A 15,619-nucleotide genomic window follows, 5' to 3' on the forward strand; every position below is an offset into this window, starting at 1 on the left:
TAGCTACTGTGCAAAATGAGCCATTTCACATCTATCTCTGTCTCTTACACACACTGCATGAGATTATAGTCTCTTCAAATACATTCACAGAAGAAAGTAAACTATAAATGTGGGACAGCCTAAGTTGCCTTTGGCAATATGGCTTCTCAGTACAGGATAGTGAGGGAGCTGTGACTGTGCAGCAGAAGCTCTTAGCTGTTTCCTGAATCAAGCTACATGAAACAAAGAGATGCAATGGCAAGAGTTACATATAGTCTCTTTTTTGTTTGAATTTTTGCAAATTCAGCCAGGAGCTTTGCATACAATGTGCAACACACTATGGCCTAAATCCTGTTGCTCAGCAAAGTACTGTAAATCACACTAGTGTAAGCCTATTGAAACAGTGGAGATTTAGTGAGTCAACTCCTCTGTACGTTCCACTGATTCAAATAGGCCTATGCTAACTGTAATTTACTCTGCTACAGTAAGTCACAGTTAAAGTAAACCCATTTGGTTCAATGTGACTTACTGACTTACTAAGTCCCCACCGATTCAATGGGTCTACTCTAGTGCAATTTACTATGCTAAGCAACAAGATGTTGGCCTCTGAAGAACAATTCCTTAAAAATGGCTATAGTTAGTTTATTTTGCATTAATTTTGACATATTTTTAGATAGCCCTTGCATTGTGCTTGAGCTGTCTGTCTAAAGGCATCACGATTTAACAAAGGGGTTTCAGCTCGGAAAACCCAAAATAAACAAACAAGAATCCCTCAGGGAGGCCATAATAAATATTATAAATATGTATAGCACTGTTACATTTAAAGTAACACAAGGGGAACTGTAGATTTTATTTTTCTTTATCCTGAATGCATTGCTAGAACATTCAGTTTTGACTTTTCACCTTTCAGCCTGCCATGAGCATCCTGTGTAATTACTCCTAATTTTTAGCCATCAGGTCACCTTAGTACCATGCTGTTGCCTGCTAACACAGTTAATAATAATAATGCACCAGGAGCCTCGTGGCGCAGTGGTTAAACCGCTGTACTGCAGCTAAAACTGTGCTCACGACCTCGGGTTCAAATCCCAGGTAGCCGGCTCAAGGTTGACTCAGCCTTCTATCCTTCCGAGGTCGGTAAAATGAGTACCCAGCTCGCTGGGGGGGCAATGTGTAGCCTATATAATTAAAAATTGTAAACCGCCCAGAGAGTGCTTGAAGCGCTATGGGGTGGTATATAAGCAGCACGCTTTGCTTTGCTTTTTGCTTTGAGTTGATTCAAAGTTATGGTGACCCTTTCCAGAATTTTCTAGGTATACAGTACTCAGAACTGGTTTACTCTTCCCTTCTTCTGGGTGCATTCTGGGGCTGTGCAGCTTCCCCAAGGCTAAAGAGGTTGGCTCTCCTCCAGGAACACTCAGTAGGAAATCAAACTTCCAACCACTAGCTCCTCAACTATGTGTCCATTCCTTCAAACCCCTACACTGTATGTTAAAATATAGGAAAGCCTATTTCCAAATTTACCTGTTTCTGCAATTCAGCAAAAAAATTTAAGAAACAGAATCAGCTCCCCCTCCCACACATGCCAATACCACCCAGCCAATCAGTTCTGGGATCACTGGTCCAACTCCCTAAAATCTGCTGCTTAGTCAGAAATATGGCACAGCCAGTGGTTCTTGGCATGAAGGATCAGGACATTTTGATTAGCATGGATGATAATACCATATCTTTTCCAGCTCCAAACAAACTTTTTCCCTTTGAGTTTCATGGTATCCAAGGTTTTTCCAATAATGGTTTTTTCCCCAAAAAATAATATATATATATATTTTCCCTATCCATGATGTAATGCTATGTATTTCAGAGTGGTGGTGTCTTGGTCTTCAATGAGATTTTAAGACCCATCAGCCTTACAAATTCCTGCTACTCTTGGACCTGAAAACACAATAGCTTTTCTGACACTAAGACAAAATATGTATTTGTGAAGCAGAGAAAAGAGATTATTGGAAAAGGCGAAGTTGGTAATTTAATGCCATTTGTGCCCCTTCTTTCCTTTTCTCATGCAATCGTAGGTCTCTTCAACTAAATTCCAATATAATAACCACTACCTTGCCCCTTGACATTATAAACCATGGTGGATCAACCAAGAGCATTATTTGTCTAGGTTGCGTTTGTTTGCAAAACCAGCCACCACCACCCATTTACGCATCCAGGTTTTTTTTCTGCCCCACTTTGAGGTAAGATGTCTTACGAGATGCTAGATTAAATAAGTGCTTACATTTTCATTAAAACTATTAAAAATGTCACTGAATCTTATACAGAAGCTGAAACCTCTGTTGTTCACAAATCACCTCCAAAGCAATTACATTTATTGTCACACTGGATTAGATCATATCTCAAAATGAGCACGCACTTATCCTTCATAGGGTACTCACTGACTTAACTTCTCTTCAGTTTCACCTCAGAAAGCATTTTAACATTTTACCTGACACATGAATTCCACTGGATTTGCTGCAGAAGTCAGCAAGTTGCTAATTTCTTCCATAGTAGTGTAATAGGTGATGTTTGTTTCAGCTATCATTAAATCACCAGAAAACAATCGCACACATATAATTCCAGGAGATAAATCTGGAATATAAAATAAGGATTAATCAGTAGACAATGACTAGAAGAAAACGCAGTACTGCAGAAGAAGCAATGGGGGGGGGAATCCATTTGTTTGTGAATGTCTGTACGGTACAATAGTTTTTTAAACTGAACCACAGTTTGGCCTTCAGAGTCTGTTGGCCTGTAGCTCCTCACACCATTGGGTAAGCTGGCTATTGCTGATGGGAGTTTCCTCAAAACAACCTTTGTAAGATCAAGCTTTGCCTGTCTTAAGCTTAACAGTATTTGGTCCTATTTGTAGATGTGTAACTGACATATTGAGAAGATTACCTGTACTGTATTTTTTTTTATGTTAAGCAGTTCCAGGAAGATTTGCCATTTCAACTCAATTAACCAATCTCTGTTTGCTTGTTTGTTTATATTTATTTATTTATTTATTTATTTATTTATTTATTTATTTATTTATTTATTTATTTATTTATTTATTTATTTATTTATTTATTTATTTATTTATTTATATCCTGCCCATCTGGTCTATATGACCACTCTAGGCATATAGACTAGATGGTCTATACAAGGTAGCCACATTGGGTTGCTTGCTTTTTAATTTACAGGGTCAGCACATGTAGCAACTACACCTATCCTTCCTGTGATTTTAATAAAATAAAAATATCTGAAATCCTGTTGTGCAGCTTGGCATGCGCAGTGGTGATGACATTAGCAACAGGAGCAAATTGCAGCTGATTAAAGGTGATTTCTGCATGCCCACAACATGTACACAATGCAATGGAGTCCCATAGACCCCAAAATTTCCAGAGGGAGACTTTAATCAGTTTTTAGTGGCCCCTCCTGCTGATGTTCTTGGCATTGTGCACGTGGATCTGCACAACAAGATTTTAGTGATTTCAGCCAGTGAAGAACAAAATGGTAAATAAGACTGGGAGAGAAGGATTCTAAATGGAATGGGTGGATCTGTATAAATCAGAGCTATGCCCAATACAGTAGCTGATAGTTCTGGTCAATACTGTATTGTCTCTTAATCTAGACAACCTATTTAAATTCCTTCCACTAACTGTATCACCAGGTTCCACCTTTCGTGGCAGCACACCTACGGAATAAACTGTACAGGAAGAACAATGAGAGGAAAATTAATTAATAGAGCCTCAGAGACTGGTTTGGAAGTGACACAAAAATATTTTTATAGCTACCATCTCCAAGTCAGAAGAGGTACGATGACTCCTAGCCTCTGGTAAGAAAAGAAGAGGAAGTGAATAGTGTAACATTGTTTCTGCGCTAAATTAAACTGAACTGAATACCTGTGCAAGTAAGTAACAATGTCAATACACCTCGTATTAATCTTGTTTCTGTGGAACACAGCTATGTGGTGGGCTTCCAGCACAGAGGAGCTTGAAATAGTGGTCTATATCACTGGTTCTTAACCTTGGATTACTCAGGAGTTTTGGACTGCAACTCCCAGAAGCCTTCACCACCAGCTGTCCTGACTGGGGTTTCTGGGAGTTGCAGTTCAAAAGCATCCGAGTAACAAAGGTTAAGAACCACTGGTCTATATAATATTTGCCTTAAGCTTGCCATCATGAATAAACAACCCTCATCTGCAAGCTCAGGAGATCACCAAGTGTCTATTGTCCATCCTTCCTTTTCCTGGGTCTCTGTGACAGGAGATCTGCTTTCTTATATTGGAAAATGGATGCTGCATACACAGGGGTCAGTTTTGTTTGTTCACTTTTATCCTCCTTGAGGCATGAGGTGAAGGATAAATGAGAGTACATTTCTACAAATGAATGTCAGGATATCATGTGACCAAAATCAAACAGTTTTTGATTGCTGTTTTTAGAAACTGTGATGACACTTTATGTATTACAAGAAAAGTCCCCATCACACATGTATAAAAGTACAGCAGGAAGAAAAGAAACAAAATTGTGGAGTATGTATATTTTAAAACATCCAAAAAACGAAATAATTAGAAAAATATTCAGAGATTTTATTCAGTGTTTCCAGCTTTCTTTAATCATAATTACAACAGATTGTGAGAGGTTTAGTGCTTTATTCAGAACTTGTGACATAAATGCGATAATCACTCAGTGGGGAACTCTACTTTGATCTAGATGGGTGGGGTAGAAATCTAAGAAAAAAAAAATTAAAGGATTTATTAATGGTCTGTTTTGACAAATTACTAAAGATGCAATTATACCACTGGAAAAATCCACATGGATCCACTGTGAATCTGCATCTAGGAAGCTGGGTATCCCCAGCTGAATTTGCTTTAGCTGACCAGACAGGACTCGGCAGGGAGAGTAGAAGGAATTGCTGATCAACTCTTGATTGAAAATTTTTAAGGCAGCTTCTGCTGTAGCCATCCAGATTTGGAGGAGGTATAACTATAGCAGAGATACCTTAACAAGTGCCCAAAAGGGGCTGATTGTCAGTTTCTTCTTCTGTTTCTTTCACTTTGGTTTTTTTTTTTTTTTAATTCTAAGTGCTGTAATACAGCTTTGTTCCAGTGCTGGCACCTAGCCTTTTTTAAAAAACAAAAATTAAAATCACATCCCTGCTTTGCAAAGGCTCAGACTGCAAAACAGAAATCTACCTCCTCTATTTTCTCTGTGATGGGGAAGAGGGAAATAGGACAGAAATATGAGGCAACTGGAGATAAGAAATTGTAAAAGCCAAAAGGCTGAGACATTGAATTGGGAAACAAGGACTTTTCTACATAGACACATGCAATCACACCTTCTGAAATGATGCAAATGCATTTGCATGGGGGGCGGGGGGAGAGATGCCACAGTGGCAAAGGAAAAGAGTACAGTTTGGGGTGGAAAACTCCAGGCTGATTTGCTTGTATGTTGTGTAGTTAACAGAAAACACTAAAGGTTTAACTGTCCCAATTCTGGAGCAATTCTCATATTATTTGTCAATGCACTTATACCTTTAAATAGGAGTCTGCTGCAGTTTTATGGTGACAAACCATACTACCAAGATCTGCATAAAACTAAACCAGGCGCACACCACATGAATGCAAGGGATTGCCTCGGTATATTTAGTGAGACAAAATCCTGTACAAAAAGATTGTTTTCATCTAGGATTTGTGAATTAAATCTTCATACACATACTTTATAGACCATAATTTGAATAAAAATCAATGTGATCGAACAGAAACATAACATTTTATTTTAAGACACACACGCCTTCATATACAAAATAAAAGTTCCCATACTGCTTTGTGGGAAACTTTTAGCGGAGAGCAGGGGAAACAGGAAGTACAAATGAACTTCTGCTTCCTGTGGCGGGTGCTCTCTCCACATCTGGAGCTTATGTATCTACCCACGAGACCCACTTCATACTTTATTTAGAAGTGCAAAAACAGGAAACATCATTTAATCAGACTGTTTTAGCTCTATACGTTCTACCCCTCATCTATTTGAGGCCTCATATCAATAACTTCTATTAGTTTCTTTTTTGGAGCTGTGGTATGAGGAAGTAGGTGTTTCTGCTTGTATGTTGGCTAGTACCAATTAAGATGACTAAGATGAGGAACAATTCTACTAATCAAATACACAAATTTTTTACAAAACTAACAAATAAAAAAACCCTTAATACATACACACACAAAGTGCCTCACTCCACCAGGACCCTTTGAAGACATGCTACATTTATTTCATTTATGATGCCCCATTCCCCTTCCAATACTGCACCGATTCTTTTGAAGGTACATGGCCCTTCCCTTTAATTAATACATAATCAATAAAAGCTCTCTAAATATCTCTTATTAAACTTTCTGTTACATAAGGAAAGAAATGAACTGATGGTATATGGTTCTGAACTTTAGAGATATGGATAAGACATATAATTAATGGAGACTTCCTGAACATGTACTACGTAATTCTCATGTAGTGAACACTGACTTTGAGGTATCTACTTCAGACAAGTGAATGAACAACTGTAAGACTGAGTAAACAATTACAGGAAGTTCCAAAATGTCAATAGAGTAATTTGGAAAAAATTGTAAAATCAGTTTGCTTCCCCTGAACCCCTTTTCTGTATCCCTTGCATTAGAAACTTCATAAAATCTTTAAAACAAAAAAAGCTCCCCAAATATTACTAAAGGTATTTTTGTTTGTCAGACTCTTTTAAAACTTAAAATATCATGTTAGCTTATCATTAATAGCAATATTTCATACTTTATACCAATCATTTAATTGAAATTCATTGTTTAATTTCCAGTTCTTAAATATAATTAATCTTGCTGCATATACAAAGTTTGTTACCAATTTCATTGTTCCTTATGAAATGTTGAAAACAGTGCTATTCTGAGGGTAAATTCTACATTTAACTCCAATATTTCATTAATTTCTTCAAAAACTAACTCCCCAAATTTCATTATATTTTTGCATTCTCATTGCATTTGAAAGTAAGTACCTACATAAGTATCATATCTCAAACATAAATTTGAAAATTTACTACCCATACCATTCAATCTTACCTTTGAAAATATCATTTCCAAACTTGTTGATAATAATTTTCTTTTATTTTTACTGACATACAGTTTAATAACCTTTTATCCCTAACATTTCCCATACTTCGGTACTTATTTTCTCTTTCCAAATCCATTTCCTATGATGCCTTAAGAGCACCATATTGGTTTCCCACTTCTATTAACGTCTTATCAAGACTTATCATCTTGTTTTTCTCTTAATAAAACCATCTCTCAAATTTCATAAGATTTCTACATTTCCCATTTTTTCCACTCATTTTTAGTACACTGGTCAAGTTGGATCAAATTAAACAATTTCCCCCTTCCAATACTACTCTTAATTCCTCTTTATCTTTCATCTTCTCTATCCAATCTTTCAATTTGCTAACTTTCCTCCCCCCTTTTTTATTTCTGCTACATAGATGGATTTTAATAAAGTGATGTTACTTTTGGTACCTACCAGGTGTGCAAACTGAGACTGTATATTCATTCTCCATCCTGGCTGGTACTCGCATTGACTGAGACCTCTCAGGACAAAATTCTACTTCCAATTTTACTTGGCTATCCAACTTACATTTTAAGATGAAGTAAACCATTGTTTGCACCTAGAAAGAGAACATCACATTTTGAACACCAAATAATATTGAAAGGCTTGTATTCTCCACAGAATGTGCTTGAAGTGCCATGCAGTGTTAGAAGCACAAAATGTAGAAATGTTATAATAAATGATAGAACAGTAACATCAATCTATGAATTCAACACCTAGCCTATCACTCTGTGTGTGTGTGCGTGTGCGTGTGTGTGTGTGTGCGTGTGTGCGCACGCGCGCGCACCTCAATATCAAGGAGTGGAGAAGAAAAATACATTAAAGATAACCTGAAATTAGATCCAAAAATGCTAATTTATCCATTAATATTGTGGAGAGGTGACTAAGGAAGCAATCTCTTCCATGAATCTAGGAATTGGTCCAGCCCTGCCAGAGCAAGATAGTGAGTGAGCAATAGAGGGAGGGAGGGAGGGAGGGGAAAACATAGATAATTGTAGCCCCAGCCAAATGTTGTGTATATGTTCTTCAAGGGATTTGGGGTTGGAATTATTTCATTTCAAATTACTGTCACCTGCTGCTCACAGTTTTCAAGCCTTTTCCTACCACCCTCTCTTTACTTAATTCTCATTCTCTAGTTCAGTCTTTGGAATAAACAAACAAACAATAAAAACTAAATTAAAAATCCCAAATAGAGACAAACCTCCACATGAATATATCCTTGTGGTCACATTATTCTAATTGTTTAAAAAACCTCTGCTTTTTTTGCCTCATAGGTCAAGGTGGTTGGCTCCTTTTCCACAGACCATTAAATCAAGTTAGGCTCCAAAACTCTTTAGAGGATTTTCCATCAGATTTTAGCAGTTCCACTGCCAGTGGTCATACTAGGTGCAACTGTTGGCATAACTCCTCATAAGGTGGTTATTCCAAAAATTCTTAGGCTCAGACCCAGTTATTTGCACAGAACCTGAAGCAGATAAAGCAACCATAGCACTGTCAGAATGGCCACGTTATGTGGAAGTGGACTGGCTAAAGTATGTTGCTATGTGTCACCAAATTGCTTCCCATATATGGCAAGCTTAATAGGATTTTCAGGTTACATGAAATGTTCAAGAAGTAGTTTACCATTGCCACCCCCCATGAGTTTCTTCGGTGGAGCATGGATTTGAACTCAGGGTGTCTGGATTCAGATTCAACACTCTATTGATTGCACCACACTAGCTCCTGATTAAAGCACAGGACATTCTTAAATAGACAGCACACAGATTCCTTTTATCTTATTCTTTTGCAACCTTAGCAACAATGGAGAGTACTTTCTTGACTGCACTATATTCCATATTTAAATGGCAAGAATTAAGGGAGATGTTCCCAGCCCCCTTTCCTTCCAAATAATTGCAGGACTCACTTCCCTTTTGTCAGCTAAAGTCTAAAACTCAAAATCCTGTGGAATAATTCTTAACACTTAAATGTTTGGGATGGCTTGTAACTTCTAGAGTTTACATGAATCACGTTATTTTATCTCCTGTAGCAAATATAATTTTAAATTTAGTATCCGGATACTATTTAATCTGCCTTGATCCATTCCAGTCTGGATTCACTGTAAGGTAGTCTGTAGTGTAATGGACTGCGATTCAGGAGGCCTGGGTTCAAATCCTCAAATAGCCATGGAAACACATTGGGGGGCACTGGAAAATTACTCCTTAAATATAATACCCTACAAATTAATAGTTTCCAAAAGGTCCAGTCATTAACAGCCTTGCACAAGTCTTGTAGGTGGAGGGTCGTGGCCTTCCTTTCTTGCAGTCACCCATCTCTTCCTGCTATCCTGTTAGGTATCACAAATAATTTTTGACTTACGGTAAATATGAATTAAAGATGTCCAAGACTTGGACATCACTGAATGGATTTACTCACTTTTAAGTGAAGCTGCAGTTACTTATAGTAGCACTTTTATCCAATCCAGCAATACAACTCCCAGTCGCTAATACCTTCTGAAAACAGTGCTTGGTGCTCCTATTGCCACCTAACAGTGAGATACTGCCAGCTCCACAATGGGTTTCCCCTCCTCTCTGCATTACACATAGTTGTAGATATGTGCCATGTGATCTGGTCCTGTTATAAACATGGACACATGTATGTAAGACACCCCTGGGGACAACAACAAAGAATGGCAGGGAGGACAAGAATCATTTTTCTTTTCCAGTCACAATGACACAGGATTGTAATTTGTATTAGCAGTGGAGCCATAGGCCGGGAGCATGGATCATCCTGGCAGTATTAAGCTGCTTTCACAGCACAGCATCCCTCCCTTCATTCTGCCCTCTCATAGAAACTGGGGAGGAACAGAGACATACTGTACCCCACAGCATATGCGATCTGGCTGCAGTGCAATTAAGTTTTCCAGTCTGTTCCCGTCCTGCTGGGTCATTGTAATATCACAAGAACCATGTGAGTTTCTGTCATCGTCCACCTTGGCAGTCACTGAATCACAAGCAGAATCTACACAAAGCAAAAATAGTAATGTTATCTCCAAAAGCATTTCAGCTCTGGTCAAATGCTTAACTAAGGAAGTCCCTTAAAAGGAAGTTGAACTGCACATGTGTTTGAAACTGAATGAGCTAAGTACTCAGAAGTGATAGGCAGTCTGTGCAAGTAAGAGGCATATTACATTAGTAATGAATTGGGAGGGACGAGAGAATCAGTTCCTCAGAAAAGGGGAAACGTAAACAACCATTCAGAGGCCATGGTTGGCAGAGTATGCAGGGAGTCGTAGTCCAAGAAAGCAACTTTTCCCATCCCTCCTGTCTCTCTTGCATGTATGGATATACACCTCCACCCTTCACCCCACTGTGTAATGCATCACACAACTGCATGACTTCTTTTGCCCACTGATGAACTTTTCCTTCCCATCAGCAGCCAGAAGTAGGCTCCACGTCATGACCTAAATAAGCCACATCTCATCATCACAACACTAAGTGGGGAGAATGGAGCTCCCTCCAAGTCATGTGCAGGAAGGGGAGTTTGTGTTGCCACAATCACCATTCCTGCCACTGCCCTCCCCCCCCCCATTAGGGAATGTGTGTGGTCAAAGGTGTTCATGGATCACAGACTCTTGTTTTTTCTTGCAGCAACCCTCACAGGAGGGCAAGTAAAACTGTGTGATTCCCCACTGGCTGTGGCTAACCAGTTAACTCTTGCCCCATCCTTGACAGCACTGCCTAACTACCCATATCCATTTGTATTTCACAGGATATTAAATGATGGAGGCCACCCCATCTTACTTCACACAGTCACCAAAAAAAAAGGACAGAAAAACATCAAAATTGCATATGCTAAATATATAAGTAGAGGTGCAAAATTAGAAATTCTTTTTATAATTTAAAGAATGAGAATTACTGATGGGAATTCTTATTTAAGAGTAATGTGATTCTCAGCTGATTCTTTTTCTTTTTCTGGTCATTTGAACATACCAGCAGATAACCCATCTCACCCTCTCTTCTGAGAACGTCTCCCTCAAACCTCTGTCTCTTAGTCACCTTAACGTCAAATCTATGTGCTTGCCATGTGTGCAAAAGAATTTTAAAATAACTCTAAGCGCTGCAGGATAGACACCTTATTGTACTTAATTCCAGAGAAAAGCCATTTAGGTGTTGAATGGCACCAGTTCAGTCCCTTGAATAAGAGTGAACAGATAATAAAATGTATTTAAATCAGCAGAAAGGAAAACCATACAGTATGTGAAAACCATTTGATTACACCTCCCCCCACCAGTCATAGCATAGCAGGGGCAGAGGAAGAGTTGTATTGCTGGTCCTGCCAACACTTACAAAACCATATTGAGGACTTTATTCCAAATTATCATGGAACAAAATATATCTCTAAGCTGTGTAACAACCTCTGGGGGGCTTTGTTTCCCATCTAGCAGCTAGAAGTGGCTCTGACTCTGTGGTTCTCCACTGTCATAACATAGCATCCATTGCCATTTCACAATAGTACCCCATCCCAACAAAAAGGAGGTCGTGCATGCTTCACCAGCGGCAGCAATCCTAAATAAAGGAGTATGACATTACTCATTGTTTTTTTGTTTAGTGTTTGCATGCTTGTGCTTTAGTGCAAACCAATATGAGAAGGGAAAAATAATATTACATATAAAGCAAAGAACAGCTTAATAGTGAAAGGGATTGCATTGCAAATTAATGCATCCTAACAAAGATGCAAGGAGTTGGTGCAGCTTAAAATCCTGATCTACTGCGGGGTGGTGGTGGTTGTGGTTACCTCCCTATAGCAGTCCTCTACACCTCCATGATACTCACTAGGATACACAATGCATATTATATACCTTGAGATGTAAAACCAGTCAGGGCTCAATATAACAGATCCTTGCAGATGATCCTTAATAATAAGGTATTCAAGCTGAAATATTTCACCATCCAAGCTCACAGATGCTCAGAAAGTGTTTTTGCCCTTCCCAGAAAGCTCTTTGGATATTTTCCTCTGACTTTACAAGAATATTTATTCAATTTTTATTATAATAGTTTTATTGCAATAGTTCCTACTTTCACTGTAGTGTTTCAGCTCATTATATTTTTAGTTTTGTGGTATTGCTGATGTCATAATAATGTTATCACCATTTCTGAGAACTACATATGCTGATGTTTCCTTTCAGCTGGTACATCCCGAGAACTGAGACAGGGGATACCTCACTCAAACTTTTGGGAGGAGGTACCCTCTGCGCTCTAAGCATGAGCTGCACATACTTCAAGACATCATAAATCCAAAAAAATAAAAAAAAAAGATGTGGCAAACATTGTGGGAGAAAATTCACTCTTTGTAAAATTGTGCAATTTGCCCCTTTTACTAGAAAGATCACTTGCCTTCATTTACTTATATCTATATTGATTTTAGGGAGCTGCTTTCCATTTACCTCGCTCCCCCTTCTAAATTATATTGTGCATTTGAAAAAATACAGTACACTGACAAAGCATAAATAATAGTCAAATTAAACAAGGAGTAGCTGGAAGCACTGGGTGCAGGTTATTACTGTTTGATCAAAATATTTGGCAAACATGGAGTTAATTGCCTCTGAGCTTCACATTGATTCCTCTTATTATGATCAATGTCAGAAAGCATTTTTTTCCAGAATTGTAACATTTTTGCAGGTGTCCTATCTTGAGAAAATTCATTATTTGCAAATGTTGTGGGTGCTTTGTGCTGTCAAGTTGCAGCTGACTTATGGTGACCATATGAATAAGTGACCTCCAAAATGTCCCAGCATCAAAAGTCCTGCTTAGCAATTTCAAACTTGAGCCTGTGGGTTTCTGTATGGAGTCAAACTATCTCATGTTTGGTCTTTCTCTTTTCTTGCTGCCTCCAACTTTTCCTAGAGTTATTGGATTTATCCAGCAAGGCTTGTCTTCTAATGATATGCTGAAAGTACAACTGCCTATGTTTTGCCATTTTTGCTTCCAGAGAAAGTTTAGGGTTGGTTTGACTTAGTACTCCATTGTTTATCTTTCTGGTACTTTGGGGTATCCACAATAGTTAGAAAGCTAGAAAGAATCAAATAATCTTTTTCTTGCCAGCATTATTTAGTGTCTAGCTTTCACATTCATACATAATAATTGGAAGTACAATAGTGTTGATGATCTTGGCCTTGATCTCCAGTAATACATCTTTATACTTGAAAGAAGACTGGCCTCCGAAGAATTGATGCTTTTGAATTGTGGTGCTGGAGGAGACTCTTAAGAGTCCCCTGGACTGCAAGGAGAACAAACCTATCCATTCTGAAGGAAATCAACCCTGAGTGCTCACTGGAAGGACAAATCCTGAAGCTGAGGCTCCAATACTTCGGCCACCTCATGAGAAGAGAAGACTCCCTGGAAAAGCCACTGATGTTGGGAAAGTGTGAAGGCAAGAGGAGAAGGGGACGACAGAGGATGAGATGGTTGGACAGTGTCATCAAAGCTACCAACATGAATTTGACCCAACTGTGGGAGGCAGTGGAAGACAGGAGGGCCTGGCGTGCTCTGGTCCATGGGGTCACGAAGAGTCTGACACAACTTAACAACTAAACAACAACAACAGTATTTGATTATCTTCTATAATTATTCCATATCTTCTCTCTCATGTCTCATTCTTCTTCTGATTTCTTGGCTGCATTCTAGATTTGGTTTAGTGATTGAACAGAGATGTTCAAAATCTTTAACAAATTCAGCTTTGTTTTGTTCTTTTTAAAAAATTGTTATTTACCTGCCATTTTCACCCTGCTAGGGATTCAAGGCAGCTTACAGTCAATTAAAATCATGCAGTTGCTACAAACTCCTCCACTACTGCTTAAAAGCCTGTCTTAAAGAGAAGTCTTTGCCTGACAATGGAAGGGCAAGAGGTGGGGGTCAGCCTTGGGGCAATATATTCCAAAGCCTGGGAGCAGCTACTGAGGAGGCCCTCTCTTGCATCCCCACCAAACAAGTTGTGAGGGTGGTGGGACTGAAAGACAGGCTTCCCCAGAATATTTTAAAAGTGTAGGAGACTCATATACTGTAATATGATCTTTCAGATAGCTTGGAACCAAGGATATAGAGCTTTATAGGTCATAACCCGACTTTGAATTAGGTCTAGAAACAGACTAGTAGCCAGTGAAGCTGCTGGAAGAGGTGAGCTATATAGCTCCAGAAACCAGTGCTAGTCAGCAACCTGGCTGATGCATTTTGAATCAGCTGAAGTTTCTGAACACTCTTCAAAGGCAGCCCCACATAGAGCTCATTGCAGTAATCCAGACAGAAAATAACTAGTGGGTTAAAAGTTGCCCCTGAAAATGAAGCCACCAGTTACAGGATCTGTCCAGCCCAGATACTCAGGTTATCTCTCTACAAAGATACAATCATGAGAATTATAGCATGTGCAGCCCCATTTACCTCAGGGGAACTTAATTACTCCATTTATATAACAACAACCACCACCACCACCACCACCACCACCACCACCACCACCTTAGAACTGCAGAGCTGGAAGGAACTTATCAGCGATGGCGAACCTATGGCACGCGTGCCACAGCAGGCACACAGAGCCCTCTCTGTGGGCACGCAAGCCATAAGTTGCCAGATCAGCCAAACCTGAGGAGGCAGCTGCAGCTGCGATGCTAGTGCCCCGACAGGCAGCGGGCCAGGATCTGGAGCAGCTGGCGCTAGCGGGGTTGGGCATGACTGGAGGCGGATCTGGATTGGAGTCTGGAGGCACCTCCATGGCTAGGATCTCCCCTTGCACCACCACTTTTGCTTCTGCCGCCACCCACTGGGTCCCCCCCCCCCCCCAGTTTGGGCACTCAGGCTCAAAATGTTTCGCTGTCATTGGTATACTATAGAGCATCAAGTTCAGCCCCTGTCAGAGAGGCACAGTGGGGAAACAAATCACCACAACTTGGAGACACTTTCTAATCAGAGCCATAACTAGCACCTGGGGCAAGCAGCTGCCTCTTCCACCGCTTCTGTTGTGAAGCATGGGAACAAGTCCTCCAGGAAAAGGGGGAGGAGAATATTGTGTCTGCCTCCCAAAAAAAGAGGCCGACTACTACTACATCTTCACTACTACCATGCCCATCTCTCATCACTACGTTCTAAGGTAAAAACTGTCTATATCCCCTACATTAACACACATGATCCCTCTGCTAACTTTTCACTCTTTCTTTCCCCTTTTGAGATTTACTGCTTCTTCAACCCCCTTCTTTTTCTCTTCCCGCCACCCACCTCTCATCTCCGCTCAGACCTGGTGTCTGTTTTCTGTCTTCCTTACTGTAAGTGGTTTTACAACAGGACTGTAAAACAAACTTAGGCCCAATTACTGCATGTAACCAATGAACATTTAGAATGTGAAACTGATATTTCATATGCATTTCATTTCATTTCCTTTCATTCTGTCTCTTAATGTCTGACAAAGTGGACGGGTCCACAAAAACTTACATTAAAATATAATGGTCAGTCTTTAAGGTGCCACCTGCTGTTGTCTTT

The 15,619-nt window shown here is 39.5% G+C and overlaps 1 protein-coding gene across 3 annotated transcripts in view; it reads right to left on the minus strand.

Moving 5' to 3' along the window:
• The window catches only part of PIK3AP1 (phosphoinositide-3-kinase adaptor protein 1), a 49,743-nt gene that overhangs the window by 19,025 nt on the left and 15,099 nt on the right, over nucleotides 1-15,619 (minus strand). For 2 of the 3 annotated variants that reach the window (XM_072994942.2, XM_020791162.3), the window contains exons 3-5: nucleotides 9,976-10,115; nucleotides 7,533-7,677; nucleotides 2,459-2,601 (exon numbers count right to left, since the gene is read on the minus strand). In XM_072994942.2, the coding sequence (XP_072851043.2) occupies nucleotides 2,459-2,601; nucleotides 7,533-7,677; nucleotides 9,976-10,115 (428 nt within the window). Of the gene's footprint in view, nucleotides 1-2,458; nucleotides 2,602-7,532; nucleotides 7,678-9,970; nucleotides 10,116-15,619 lie in introns of those variants that run through there. The other variant, XM_078391144.1, reaches the window with a different exon arrangement.

Source organism: Pogona vitticeps, chromosome 3, assembly GCF_051106095.1.
Source record: "Pogona vitticeps strain Pit_001003342236 chromosome 3, PviZW2.1, whole genome shotgun sequence".
NCBI classification, from domain to species: Eukaryota; Metazoa; Chordata; class Lepidosauria; order Squamata; family Agamidae; genus Pogona; species Pogona vitticeps.